Source organism: Limulus polyphemus, unplaced genomic scaffold (genome assembly GCF_000517525.1).
Source record: "Limulus polyphemus unplaced genomic scaffold, Limulus_polyphemus-2.1.2 Scaffold3, whole genome shotgun sequence".
Lineage (NCBI taxonomy): Eukaryota > Metazoa > Arthropoda > Merostomata > Xiphosura > Limulidae > Limulus > Limulus polyphemus.
This window is the reverse complement of record NW_013665613.1, coordinates 289949-306144: the sequence shown is the minus strand read 5'-3', so window position 1 is coordinate 306144 and position 16196 is coordinate 289949. Positions and strand designations below refer to the sequence as shown.

Here is a 16196-nt window from a genome sequence, read left to right as displayed (position 1 = left end):
ATTTAAGCCGTCTCCAGCCATTATTAGCTTAAAAGGTTATTAAACTTGTAAATAATAAAATACAGATTAAAAATAAAGAAATCTGTATGACCAACTAATGAAGAAAAGACCTTGCATAATAAAAAAAAATTAAATGGAGTTCATATAAAAATGTTATTTTCGAGTCATAACTGTAAAGAATATCCCACGTCCATATATAATTTACGACATAAAGGCTTAATGAACAAGGAATGATTCAGTGCTCGCGAAAATATTAAAACTTCAGCAGAATCATATAAGGTACAGAAAAAAAGTTTCGAGTTTCAAGAAAATTAATCATTTTAGTGTTTGTTTATGGTAAATGCAAAGCAAAGTAATTAGAAACGCTGATATGAAGCATTCTAAAGGCAAAATGTTGCAACTGTCTGTATTATTTCTTTCTTTAAAAAGTAGTCGTTCCAAGATAATAAAGAAACTTTCACAGCACTACTACGTAAGTGCCATTTTTAACTGTAGCTATAAAAAGTTTAGAGTAGATTATAAACTTGATTATTCCTTTCTACAGAACCAGGAGAATATTTTCAAAGGTCGTGGTGTGTTAGTTCACCTTGCCAGAGTACTGCTGTTAAAGTTATGATCATCGCAATTATGGAAAACTTTACCTTCAATAGAACTTAGCCGTTTTTCAGTTCTGACAAATAAATCTCCAGCGTAAGTTTATGCCTGAGAATAAAATTCCAATCTAATTTTAGCTCCTTTTCTCTAGCTGGTGCAATTTTATCACAGAATGTCTTTAGCGAAAATCCACATTTTCAGTAAAATATTTTCCAATGCACTTATTAATAAAATCAAATTCACTTGTTTATGATTTTTGTGTAACTTAAATAGTTTTGATTTATTTTAGTGGTAAAACTTATAAGATAATTTGAGTAACAGAACCGATATCATGGTGATTGCAAGGTAATAAAAACCCAAGAGCCCACAAACTGTTTCGAAATAAAAGAGTAAAAGGCGAGTGTATAAACTTAACTAAAGTATGCATTATGAGGCTTTTTTTTGCTATGAAACTCTACTTTTAATCTTCGTTAAACGCAAAATAGGAAAATGCCGATCAGGATACAGAATAAAAATGTGTAACATATAATATGTCCACGTTCATTTAGTTAAATATTCTGTATTCCTTAAAATTGTTGCGTTTTCAAATACATTCGCAAGAGACGGAAAAAATCACGAATGCTGCGTTTTTTATTTCCGTTTCTTCTGTAATCTTGGAATATTTAATTACATACAAAACCATAAAAACTGCAAAAATGTTCAGATGCATTATATTTTGTGTGTAAGTAACACGCCTATTATATCTCAATTTTCTCATTTCTGGTAGAAAATATCTTTCTTTTAGTTTATTTTTAAACAATGTTTCTAGGCAGGTTCGTGCCACTATTTTACATCAGAGGAGTATTCTATTTCAGTATAAGACCCTTAGCTACTATAGCTTATACGTCTTTTTTTTTTCTCAAGTGCAGTTTTCATAAAATTATGTCACTACCATATATTATGTACTAGTTGGAGTACTCGTCCGTTGTACTGGTGAAATACAAACTCGTTTGTAACAAAGGATAGGAAATCGTGTTTCTATTTTTTATTTTTAACATAATAAACATTTAAATGTAATAAAACTAATAAAGGTACCAACACTGAAAAGAAAGACACACTGTTTTCCAGAATTTTATCAATATGAAATTAGATGGGGGGGTCCAACCCCCCTCATCACCTTCCTCATGTCATCCTGTATCACTGTGTCAAGTTGTGCTGATTTGGTAGTTTTTCCGAAATTAGATATGAAATTAGACGAGGGGTTCAATTCCTCTCATGACCTTCCTCATGTCATCCTGTATCGCTCTATCAAGTTTGGTGCTCATTGATCAAAACATTTGGAAACGTATAAGGACAGACACACACACATATTGACGTTTATGGTTATAGATGCAAGTCAGTTTTTGAACAGAGTTTGTTCATTTTACTACTACCATCATAATTAGAGGATGCTTGTGACAATTTATTGTGAAACGTATTAGCATAACATAAAAACCTTAAGATAGAACAATCACTATCAAGTGAAGAGAAGGTATACAGAAAGTTTAAGACAAAAAATAGAGAATATTTACTTGAAAGTCTGAGCAACTGTGTTCTTAAATTATTATATACAGTTGGGGTATGAATTCAAGTAATTTGTGCAATTGAATAAAATAACTTTTTAGCTTGCGTTGAATATACTTTTTCATAGATTTTTATCTAGTTTTTGTTTCCTAGAACGTATTCAAATTGAAGTCAACTTCATTTTATTGTATGAATACATCAAAGCTTCCACATTTCCTCCATACTTAAGAAACCTACATCATATTTCTCTGTGCGATTGAAATCCAACCTGTTCAATTTTATACACCTGTTCCTCAATGGATCAGCAGTACGAATGAGGACTTACAATGGCCAGCTCTATGACTCGATCCTCTGCGGTGTACAGAGTGCAGTAAGCCTAATATAGCTTTGCGCTAAAAGGCAAACATATTTATACATTTAATTTCAGCATTGAATCAAGATGAAGCTCGCACTCTTACAAAGTGTATATAGATAGAATTGCTAGATGATTTTTTTCAGGTTTCTTTTAGAAAGGCATGAAAAAACCTGTGTTTGTGTTAGACACATGACATATTGCTACTTACAGTACACGTACTTATGTTATCTGTTTTTATTACTTTTATTTTAATTTCACAAAGACTTTATCATCCGTTTACTCAAAATATATTCACTGTGCATATCTGATACTTCAGTGTCTTAATGCCTTAATTTCTTGCCCCACCCGCGGTACATATGAAGGCTTATAACGCTAAAAAACGGGTTTCGATATTTGTGGTAGGCACAGCTCAGACGGCTCATTTTATTGCTTTGTGTTTAATAACAAAGAAACACACAAACTGTACTTTATCCCGTCACAACAACCTTGTCTTGACAATTATCAAACTGGAATTTGTATTATTAAGGCATTTACTCAAACATAAGTACTTCTTTCATTGTAAAGAACTATTGTTATATCCATTGGAAACTTGAAAGGAACAATATATGTTTGTTTGTTTTGAATTTCGCGCAAAGCTACACGAGGGCTATCTGCGCTAGCCGACCCTAATTTAGCAGTCTGAAACTAGAGGGAAGGCAGCTAGTCATCACCATCCACCGCCAACTCTTGGGCTACTCTTTTACCAACGAAAAGTGGGATTGACCGTCACATTATAACACCCCACGCCTGAAAGGGCGAGCATATTTGGTGGGACGGGGGTTTGTACAATATAACGTTTGAATAAAGTTAAAATTTTTATTTAAACTTCTGCTCAGCCAATCAGCCCGCCCCACAGCGGTATGTCTGTGGAATTACAATGCTAGAAACCGGGTTTCAATACCTGTGGTGGGCAGAGTACAGATAGCCCATTGTGTTTCTTTGTGCCTAATTTCAGCCAATCATCATAATTTGAAATCGAAATAAGTTTATTTGTTTTTTCAGTGGATTTTTATTACTTAAATGCAGGTGCAAATCGTTTTGTTAGCCAATTGTATCGCCTAACACAAACTTTTGCCACGTTTGCTAATTAACTAATCTACCAATTTACGTTAGACGTTTGCAAAGGTTCTGAAATGAGGGTTTAACTTCATATATAAACCTTGATACTAGATTTATAATGTTTCTTTTCTTCTTTTGCTATCGGATGACTCTGAGGAGCTAGCTACATGTTTAGTGAACATTTTACACAGAAACGCACCTTTTTATCATAAGAAGATTTAGATTTAATTCTTAAGAAAATAAGAACTTTTAAATGTGGAAGGTATATGTTCCTTTCGTTTGGGTACCTTTAATATTTCTTCTTGTTACTCTTCTGTTTCATTGAAGGTTTTTCTGTCCATAAGATACATGCTCAGCATTTTCATTAAACTGAAGGATCAAATCTGATAGAATATTACATGGAAGATATGTGAATTAAACGGTTTCTGGTGATAGCATAACTCCACCCAAAACAAATACGTTTTCAACTTAATAAGGTGTCATTGAAAAACGTTATGTATATAAGCATCTACAGGAAACATATTTTGGGAGAAGTAAACATGCGATATTATTAAAAACTGTAACATGAATTAGTAGCTTGGAATTATTTTCAACGGAAACGTAATATAATAATACTTGTACCTCAAGTCTTTAACCTAAGTGCTGTAATTTAAGGCAATATATGTAGTTAAAATAAAACGGAATATTTCATATTAATAAACCAGTTCTCCGATGGCTTAATGGTAAACTTCAAAGCTCATAACGCTATAATTCATGGTTCGATTCCCTCCGCTGACACATCTATGCACTCCAACAAACTATGAAACTGCCTAATATAACTACAGCATTTCAATTACGTAAATGAGTATAAGTCTCAAATATTATATATTAAACAGATTTTTCTGAGTATATAAATTACAATAATAGTATACACTATTAAAGTGTTAAAATTAACATGTTTGGATAGATATAAATCATTTGCAAGTTAAAATTATCAGTATATCATAAAGAACGAAGACTATGGCATCTATGATCCCTAACCTTTTTTCTCCATGTTAATTCTTGTCCTTAGTGAGCTGACGTCCTAGGAAAGGTTCTGCGTGTACAGTATATCATCTCAAGGAGTCGAGATTTATGAAAGAAAGAAGAGTATCCTGGAAGTTGAATATCACATGGATAGAATATACTGCCTGGTTTGACAACACACTTTGAATTCCTGTAGATAGTGGCCATAGGGTGGCTCCTAAAGACCAGTCAGTTAGCCATTAGTGGTTAGGATCAAATATGCACCTTTATTTAATTTTTTATGTGTTTAGTATTACGTGTTTGGAGTTAGTATTCATTAAACTTGATGTTAATGCGACATGCTCTTCTAGGCCTCAATTTGTGGTAAGGTTAGTGGGCACCGAATGTTTTTTATATATTGTGCGTAAGATATTTTTATCCAGAAGTGTTTAGATGAGATCACTGGCTCTCCTAGGTGTGATAAGAAACTCTTAATTCTCTAACCATTGAAGCCTAAGTATGGTGAGCAACATTTGGTTCCAGATCTCTCAGGAAAATTTTCTTTGAGGTTACCCCGCAAAAAACCTGAAACACCTTCAGAGGAGTTACTGCTCAATACAATCTTTTCAGTATCCTGAGAGAAATTCTTCTCGGGCTGAGGAACCAGGATACTGCATCTATGAAATATATTTCTGTTCGTAAGAATGGAAAATAGTAGTGAACTAGAGGCTTCATTTCTACTTTTTCTTTACATTGCCTCTTTGGCAATGCCAAAGTGGGTTGTATGAATTGTCATGCATGGCCATATACTCCAAATCTTATTAAATGTTTCGCTTGCGAACAGTTTGGGCTTTGAAAACTTCTTGTCGTTTCCCAGTGCTTTTAATGCAGGGCCATTATTTGTAAATAGTTAAGGCTCGCACCACTTTTAGTCAAAAGCCATGAAAATAATGCATAGCATTTCAAAACTCTGAACACTATATTTTATGCCAAGGTACAGAAAGTAGTTGAATTTACACTGAAATTATGCTTTGGTCTTCCATGCCTCCATATCAACTGGGATATAGACAGTTATCCCTGTACAGAAATCCGAAAATTTTTCCTCCATATATAAACATTCTGTCGGTTCCAGAATCTCGTACCTCTGAAAAGGCTATTTCGATTAGATTTAATCGGACACAGCCTATAGTATAGGGTTATGTTGATATAAATGGGAGGTAGACCTATGGAACACACAATTTTGAATCATAATCTTTCCTTCTAAGTTTAAGATCTATGGAAATATTTTACACCCAAAGTTCGGCAGATTTTATTGCATTTGAGCTTCAACCCATTCGCCTTGTCTATTTCTATTCTTTTCTTTCATAATGGATGATAATTCAAGTAGTAATGATAATTTTTCTATTTTTTCAGAAAGAGTTGCAGGAACCATTGGTATCAAACTTATATGTGTGTGATGTGGTGAAAACTGGAGAAGGGGTTAGGCCTGTTTTTGCTGATGTTTTGGATCCTGTTTGTATTTTATGAAGCTATAGCTACTATACTTAAACCTCGACACATACCCTTGGCCATAATGGACTTCTGCCTTTTCAAAAAATAAATGGTACATGCCTTTTTCTTAAAATATTGCGTAATGCTTGTATTTCATCTTTGAATTTTCGTATTGTGTACTAATTTAAGAGTTATTTCATAATGTAAAATACCTGACTACGAACAAGTTATTAAATTATCATATTTTGATACCTGCATCACCAAGATACCACTAACAAACACTCCACCTATCCTGGATTATACCTTGCTGATGAACCAGATTTTCAGGTCGTTACAAACATTAAAAATGTTAAATATTATTGAACTCTTTTTTCAAAAGCAAAATATGACTAAGTGAAGATAAGTAAAATACATAACTTGGAGATTCACTTCTCTATGTGTATAATATGCTTTAAAAATAAAACTGTCACTGGCTTTTATAAACTGGCCTTAAACTTCATTACATGAACTCGATGTGAAGTGGCTTACGTCTGTTAGTAAAATTAGACAGAAATCTAGTAAAGTTATATGATTTTCTTTAATATGTAACTATGCATTTGACAAAAGTGAGAGAAGTGTAATCATCAAAAAAGAAAAGTTATAAATATTAGCAGGTTTGATTGAATGCTTAAGTAATCCAATTGTAAAAAAAAACAACTAAAAAAACATCAATATGTTTTTAAAAAGTAGAGTACACAAACATTTTTGTTGTTGATAATGGCAAAAAAATAAACTTTTCAACAACTTTTCTTTGTTGTTTATTGGCTTGATGTTAGGCGTAAAGCCACACAATGGGCTGCCTAAAATAGCTATTGAATCCCGGTTTTTTACCCTTATAAGTCTTTAGACTTACCGCTGAGCAACTGGGGAGGCTTCGTTTATTGAAAATATACTATAACAACTTTATTATACAAATGTTTTATGGCTTATTGTTGTTGTTGTTTGTTTTAAAGCACGGTCATCTTCGGCTATCTGCTGTGACCAACGCGTGGAATCGTTGTAAATCCAAAAACTTACGCTGTCCCACCGGAAGACTATAGTTTACTGAAAGAAACCCTTTGGATGATTTTCTTGTAGATAAGAAACATATATTATTATTGACTTTTAACGCAATCATTATGCACATAAAACACTACATGTATTACGTCTTTTTTTGATTAGACGATGTTTCTTATAAATAGTAAAATGACTCAGACCGTGGAACTAGTTTGTATTTGTTCAGCTATTTCATGTTACACTTTTTGTTTGTTGGACAACCACTCTTTAACTGAGTTCTTTAACAGAAATAATTAATTTATATGAACCTATCTAATTTCTTTAAGTTTCGTAATTTTTGATGTATGAGTTGAGGTCTAGCACAAGTTTATATTTCGTCCTCTCATCTTTTTCTTGGAATAACAGAAAAAAAACAACAATTTTTTAATGAAGAAATAACAAATATCTTTAGCATTATTAAAACTTTTAATAACGTGGAAATAGTCATAAAACGTTGGTAAGTATTGATTGATCCATCCTTCTGTGAATGTTCACAGTAATCTTTATTCTAGTCTTCTTTTGATCAGAATTTCATATATAAGTGCTGAAGACAAATTTTAACAACTGTTGGTCAGAGTTTCATATATAAGTGTTGAAGACAAATCTTAACAACTTTTGAGAAGAACTTAACAGTTGTTTTTGTTCACACTTTCTTCGTCTAGGTTTCTTAAAAATGAAAACTGTGTCAAATTATCCTCAGTTTTTCATTTGAAACTTTCATCTAGTAGAACTCTAAGTCTTATAGAGAAATACATTCTTTAAATTTGATATTCTACTTTGAATATATTTCATAACAGGTTTTACTTAGTTTTATAACAGTGTTTGTACCTTAATTTTACTGGGCTCTGCATTGCCTAGTAGTTAGTGTCCCAGGCTTCGGATCGTAAGGTAAACGGGCTTGTTATATGCTGATGAACAAGCTCTATTCTTTCAGCTGACGGTGTGATATAAATGACAGCCAAACACCATAATCAGTTAAGAGTAGCAGCGTGGGCAGCGAATGGTACTGATTGAGTTCCTCCCTCTGGTCAACAATTTTAAATATGGGACAGCCGTCAATTGACCTGCCGTTTATAGCCCATATGCTACATAGTTCTTTGAAGTAAACCGTTTCAAATTCATATTTATATATTTAGTAGACACTAGCGATAAAGAACACTTCATTGTTTATTTGCTTCATTATTAAGAATGAAAATAAATTTCGATTTCTTGACAGGATACTAATTTAATATACAATGAGACTAGACTTGTTTACGTACGAAATTTGTCAGATTAAAACACCGTTATCATGAAAAATGTGAAAGAGTGGCCGCATTGCTTGATTCATTTACTACAGTATGTACTAAATTGCTCTCAGTAAATTATTTGTTCTTAAATTATTTCAATAAACATGTCAACCCAACCTAACTGAAGAATAATAGCAAATTCAAAATATTTCATTTCTAAATTGTGTGGGTGTGTGTTTTCTTATAGCAAAGCCACATTGGACTATTTGATGTATCCACCGAGGGGAATCGAGCCTCTGACTTGAGCGTTGTAAATCCGAAAACACACCGTTGTCCCTCATACCTCTAATTATAACTATGTTACGCTCAGCTGGATATAAATTCCGCTAAAAGATGCTCGTGCTTAAAGTGACCACATTAGGTTTGTTTGTTTGTTTTTGAATTTCGCGCAAAGCTACACGAAATCAATCTGCGCTAGCCGTCCCTAATTTAGTAGTGTAAGACTAGAGGGAAGGCAACTAGTCATCACCACCTACCGCCAACTCTTTTACCGCTACTCTTTTACCAACGAATAGTGGGATTGACCGTCACTTTTTAACGCCCTCATGGTTGAAAGGGCGAGCATGTTTGGTGGGATGGGGATTCAAATCCGCGACCCCCAGATTGCGAGTCGAGCGCTCTAACAGCCTGGCCATACCAGGCCGATCACATTAGAATAAATTGTACAAAATCGAGAAGATGAATTACACATCACTTATTCGTGGTTACATTACAACTTGGGATAAAAACGTTGAGGAATAACAAATCATTTATTGTACATAATGTTATTCATAGTTTATGAGAACGATTTATTCATGATGTGACAGTGACGTTTTGTTGTGGAGTGTCCAGCAAGATGTTTAACCTATATATATTCGGTTCAAAACGAAATCACTTCAATTTCACAATGCAATGACACTTATAAAAGACTTGTGGTTAAAGATATATGCAATTGTATTTTTCCTAGAAAATATATTCCTATAGTGAGATTATAACACAATACAGAGCCAAATAACACAACACCTCGAAGAAAGGAGCCTTCAATAATCTCTATGGAAGCAGATTTTGTTGCACCGCTGCGTATTTAGGGCAGTAACGAGCTGTGACAACACATTCCAGCCAAGCCTTCATCCGTAAAGTGAAGAATATGCTTGCGAAAAATTCAATCAAAACTCATTGTGATGAAGCTGAAAATATATCATTATACCATTAACGTGTAAATCAAGCAAGGATCTGGAAATAATGAAAGTTCACAAGACAAATGACCATAAGCTTTCAATAACAATTCGAAATTAACAATTGTTTTTCTGATAAAGATAGTCAATGAAATCAGAATCGCAACACACCAGTGACCAGTCCCCCAATGCAAGTCTAATGGATTTTGTGCTTTTACTTTTAGTCTGCAAATCTGGTGTTAGAAAACCGACGCTCGCATACAATGGAGGCCTAAGGAAGTTGTCAAAACATTTTACAAAGATTTACGTCACCCTCCTGCGTAAAAGCTTGTTACGGTTTAAAATTAAGGTATCAATCAGAATGAGTACGACCAACGATGGATGATTAATTGATAAGGCAGAAGTTTCATAACTGAGGTACACCATTTAAATTGAAGATAGTTGAACATTTCTAATCGCCTTAAATATTATGGAAACTAGCAATAGTCTGTGATACATTGGAAATAAGTTTCAAGGAAAAACTTATGTTGATTGTAAAGTGAATACGTTTAACAAGTGTGTTAAACAAAGTTACACTATATAATTATGTTTCAAACACATATATCACAATGTAAGATATTTGAAACTATTTTGTTGTACATTTTTTAACGTTTATAAGAATATTAACATTCTAATATGAGGTAATACATAATACAGGGTAAAATATAAAATAATGTTTTGAACCACTATTTCGAAACAATATTAAATTTATATGTATACATATATAAATATACATATATGTATATAAATATACATATATGTATACAGTGTTGTCTTCAGTCCAACAATTAGTTGCTGAGAGAAACACATGCAGAGCTTATTTTACAACTGAAGTTCAAAGTCCTTTAACGGCATATGACGTCAGAAATTAGTTCAGCTTAAAATTACCTTCAATGGTGTTTGAAGTTTGGCAACCTATGGATTAACGAATCTTTAACAATTCTATTTTCGACATAATTTCCAGTTTTATATATTAACTTAGTTGATTTCCAGTTGATTTTAGAACCAAGATTCCTCGTGTATAGAAAAATAGCATTAATTGTTTGACAATTTGAACATCTTTTTTTATGTTCTGCAGTCTTGTTAAGCTCAACCAATCAAATACCAAGGTATCCTTACACCAGTTTTTCGTATGATATAATCAATACTTCACTACTTGCAGTTGTTGTACCTGATGATTCCTATTTAACCTGATGAAACGTTGTAACCATATATATATATTATACTCTACATATCCGACAATAAACAAGTTTAGAGTTACACTATATTTCAAATAAATAGCAATAATTTCATAAAGTTAAAAGCAATGCAAACAATGTCCTTTAAAGTTAATGGTATAGTACTAAACATTAAAATGAAGCAGAATAACAGAGAAGAACGTTTTCGGCTTTTATAAAAGCATTTAAAGGTGAAAATATCTTTTAGAGCAAACTATATCAAGTTTATACATTAGGTGATATGTTATTAAATTACATGACTTGTTTGTTAAATATTATATCAAGGTTTACATATAAGGTGCTGGTTTATTCTTGGTATTAGTATTTTTAACCTGGAGAGCATCAGAATACATAACTGGAATATAAATTATCTTCAGAATTTCCTATTCTTAGTATAGTCCACACATTTTTGAAATTTGAAGAGATTAACTTAAATCCATAGTAACTGAATATATAGATATACTGTTAGTTTAATTGCACACTCAGAAATTCCTGTAATTATAATGCTATTTTAAGTATATTTATATCATTAAAATACTAGAGTAAGATAATACTTAAAGTTTGTTGATATTGAGATTCATTTCTTATTAAAAATTTAAACCTGCTGGTTGTAGTATTACCGAAAACATCAGAGGATCTACTAGCTTTGAATAGTTAGTTGTATTTAGTTATATAGTACATTGTTTTCCCAGCTAAAAACTTTAAACATGTTAATTAATTATACATGAGTTTAGAAACAGATGTTAATCACGTTAAACACTGTTAATGAATAGTGATGGCTAGACACAAACATGGATTAGGAATTTAACACAGAGAGAAGAGGTTATTAGCTTATACGGTATTACACGTGGCAGAGTGTTCTGAGGAAAGACTAATCACTTATGCAATTAGAGATTAGATGTATGTAATTCTCGTGTCTCTGGTGTATATTAACTCAATTCCATGAGCTAATTTATGTTATGAAATAATTTTAGCGATTTAAATAACGCATATGGAAATCACAGTTCAATAGATGATGGACAATATAGGTGTAATTTAGATAGTCAGAACTGTGAAAGACTCATATATTTTTTATACACAATACACTGGTAATGATAAAACCCAAGCACATGTCACTGACTGGTGTGTTGCATCATCTTTCATTCCGTCATTGTTTATATACAAAAGACAGAGCCATCAATTTGGTAGAAGTGGGTAACTGGTTCCAGAAAACCACCAGTTAGCCTTGAAAATGTAGTTTTCGAAGCCTACGTTCTAAGCCTTTCTTCTTTCATATTTCTTTAGCATAGCTTATTTTGATAAGTCTTGTTTTTTTTGGGGGGGGGAGGCTTTGGGAGCTTAACGAAATGTATTCCTTTCTTTTAAAGTAATATAGTTGTATAGGGGAATTTTGTTTTATGTATTACTTTTCAAAAATTATTGACATGTGTTTGTCCTAGTGTACCATATCTGAAGCATTTCTGCAGAAATAGCTCCAAAAAACTAATATATATATATATATTACTAGGTATAGCTTTGTAACAGGTAAGTCAGTTCTCTTGACTTATCAAACTCCCAGTGGCTCAGCGGTATGTCTGCGGACTTACAACGCTGGAAACCGGGTTTCGATACCCGTGGTGGGCAGAGCACAAATAGTCCTTTGTGTAGCTTTGTGCTTAACTTCAAATAAACAAATAAACAAGTTCCCAAATAATGAAAACTGGATAAATAATATTACGTTTCTCTAAAAATATGATACCCATTGAAAGCAAATATGAGAAGTCATCTCGGAAACAGAAACACTAGTCACGAAATGTGTAATCAGTGGCAAGGACTTCACACTATATATTGATCTTTTAAGTGAATTTGTGGAATGCTGAGTAATACATGAAGATATCAGAAATATACCGTTTATAAGCTCAGCCCTCCCCACAGTGGCATAGCAGTATGTCTGCGAAGTTACAAAGCTAGAAACCGGGTTTCGATATCCGTGGGTGGCAGAGCACAGATAGCCCATTGTATAACTTTGTGCTTCATTACAAACATACAAATATAAGATAAGATGGAGAAATTGAAATTAGAGGATCCTTATTTCATGGACTTTAGTTGTTGTGAAATAATAAGACAAACGTATTCCTTTCATAACATACTCTGCTTAGAAAATTACTTTCTGCTCTTTTGTCTCACAGTTTATGATTTGTTTTTTAGCATCTTGAATTTTCTTTCATGCAGCCAACAGGGATAACTGGTCATAGTAAGGAAATTAATTTTGGATTTAAGCACATAAATAAGAATCTAGATAAAAGTAACGAACAGTAAAACCTTCAATAGACGCACTAAACATTAAACAGCACAAAATAAGTATTAAGAAACCCAAAGAAGAGGTAAAGAAAACAAACCCACGGGTAATAGAACAATCAAAGCAGTTTTCAAGATTACCTACATGAAAAGCAGATGATGTGAGGATGATGAGAACTTTTATCAAAGATAAACCCAAGTCTTAAATAGTACCGGCAGGTAACTTATATGGCTAAAACTTATAGCATCTAAAGATCATAGCATGGAGCTAGTAAGGGTTTAAGCTCACCTTTGATCAAGGAACCATAGAAGACAGTAGTATTGATCTTTAAGTTACACCCTTCATATTTGTTCCTAAAAATATAATGATATAAAATTCTGTATTGAGTTTTGTTAGTTTTATGCTAACACAATAAAGAAATCTAACCATTACCCATATTCAGAAAATCGTTAACAGATTATGACAAAATCGGTATTTTTTATCAAATAATCTATATATTAGATACTAAAAATGTAAATGGAGTGACATATATAGTAGAAAATCCTTTATTTTACTCTCGAGAAACTATCGGGCTAATAAAATGCACTTTGAGTTATACAAATACTTTTCCCTTTCCAAGGCTCATAGAAATTATCCTGTCTAGTTTGCTGGATCCTAAATAATGTGATTGCAACAAATCTTTGATCACTCCTATAAAACCCGTTTTATGTCTTTATGAGGCTGTGTGAAGTAGGCCAAAACTGAAACTTATTTAAACAAGAAGGCGATTTTGTGGGTCATTGAGTAATCATTAATGGTGTAAATTCTGGCTATAAGAAATTAGAAATCTGCAAGAACAGTTTAGTTCCTAAGAATGTGAAGGACAATCAGTTATATTTAGTGTTTGTTATACACTTTACTCACCATTTTACACCACTTTAAAATTGCTGACATGATTAACGAAAGAGAAAACAGAATGGAATGACAACGGGCACAGAACTTTTAAACATCTATGTTACGTTACCAAGGTATCAGTAAATATACTTGGTTATGAAACTGGAGCTGTTTTGCCAAAGGAAAGGAATAACTCCAGCTCATTAAAATCTACAACTACGTAAAGCTAAGATGAACTGATCTATAATAGAACAAGAGAGCTTAGACTTAGTACAGCAATATTTAAATTGAAATCGACATCAAGATGTTTCATTCCTGAAGAACCTGGGGTTTTAGACCCCCACAGTATTGTATCTGAGTGAGACTTAACACAGCTATTTGCTGTATAATTATTACATATAATGATATAAATAGTATAAATAACATTAAACTTTTCTGGAAAATATCAGTACTGGAAACAAAATATGTGATCACGTTACAAAGAATTAATTGAAATTATTTTTAGGAGAACAAGATATTAAACCAGAAATACAAATACATTTACGAATTATTGGACCTTTGAAAAGGAAGATTATTTAAATATCGTTTAAATAAAGGGGGGGATTATTGAAACGAAAACAAATTATGAAACTAGATTAGCATTGATGGATGATATCTACAAGGTAATATAATCATAAAATGCCACATTTTCATAATGGTATAGTATAAGCAATAAAAAATATCCCAATTAGTGTTCTGACAATGATATTCATATCAATCATATTACTCAGATAGAAGATCATGCTCATACTATATTGAAAAGTTATCTTATAATAAGGTATCCTTATGATTTTAGGTAGAAGATGGATCATAGTTGAGTACATTACCTTTGGACACTTTATAACTTGCTAGAACAGATTCAGAAAAAAAAGGACTAGACACATTACAACAAATATCTCCAAAGTTGTCAATACAAGAATATACAAAAAATGGTAGCCACATCGTTATCCAAAAATACAGTTGTGATTTACAAGTATTAAATTCAGAGTGGAACAGAGATTGCAGATATCAAATGACATATATTGTAATTTTTATTTGTAACACCAACTGCTACTGGATTGAGTAAATATAAACCAGAATATGTCACACAGATAAAACTACGTTGAGATGATACACTTGTTAGGTGAAAACAAAAGTTCTCATGAGTGCTATAAACAATAAATAATTAAGGCCAATGTATGGCCTCGAAAAAGTTGACTCTTCATATTTCGATGTAACAATAATGATGACGTTATAACATCGAAACATGTGGAGTCAACTTTTTGACGGTCATAGATTGGCCCTATTAAAAAATGTTTTAATTGTGTATTTAAACGTTGTATGTTATTTATTATTTCTATAAGCACTATGCTAGAGCTGCATGATGACGAAAAAATATCTAACTTGTATCATTAATTAATTAAATTGTATGTAAGTAAGACATAGAAACACAATAGGATCATTGCAGAAACAGATGATAACAAAAAAAACTATCAGAGATAAATTAGTAAAATCAGTACCTATTACTCAGAGTTTAATAAATTCTATCGTGGAAGTTTCGTCAACTGAGAATGTTGAATTATTTTGAATAATTTACTGCACTCATTATATTTTGAAATAATTGTACAGTGCTCAACGAGTTAAATTTATAAGCAAACTAACAGGAGATTCTATGAAACAATTAAGAAATATAAAATATAGAAATTTAAGAATTTGCTAATCGATTGATTGCTTATCATTTTAAAATAAATGGCAGTGTTATTAGTTGAATTAATATATCAGTTGGAAATATTAAAATTTAAAATAATATGTAAAGTAGTATCAATATCGTTCTGTTTGTGGAATATTTTGATAAATGTTTATAAACAATTGAGTTATTAGTGTTCAGACTTCACAGTCAAAAGTTTCAATGGTTGACTTGATATGTTTAGTGAACTATTTATGTCATTCCTTCTGGAAGTAACTTGGCAATAAAACAGTGAACTGGAAATGGTGTACTCAATTTTGGAAAGTTTATAAAACACATTAGGCAGGGTAAATACGAAAGATACTACTACAGATAGAAAACAACCTTTAAAAACCTTAAAAAATAACATTTCATCACTTCGAAGTCTCATCAAATTTACCATCGAACACGAAAACAATAAACAGTTACCATTTCTTAACCTTAAAATTATTAGATCTGACACTGAG

The 16196-nt window shown here is 32.2% G+C and overlaps 1 protein-coding gene across 6 annotated transcripts in view; it reads right to left on the bottom strand.

The window, feature by feature from the left end:
* The window catches only part of LOC106468416 (Down syndrome cell adhesion molecule-like protein Dscam2), a 247618-nt gene that overhangs the window by 177640 nt on the left and 53782 nt on the right, over positions 1 to 16196 (bottom strand). For 4 of the 6 annotated variants that reach the window (XM_022397136.1, XM_022397176.1, XM_022397090.1 and 1 more), the window contains exon 2: positions 13401 to 13465. The exons of the other annotated variants lie outside the window; for them this stretch is intronic. In XM_022397136.1, the coding sequence (XP_022252844.1) occupies positions 13401 to 13465 (65 nt within the window). The remainder of the gene's footprint in view (positions 1 to 13400; positions 13466 to 16196) is intronic. 6 annotated transcript variants of the gene reach the window in all.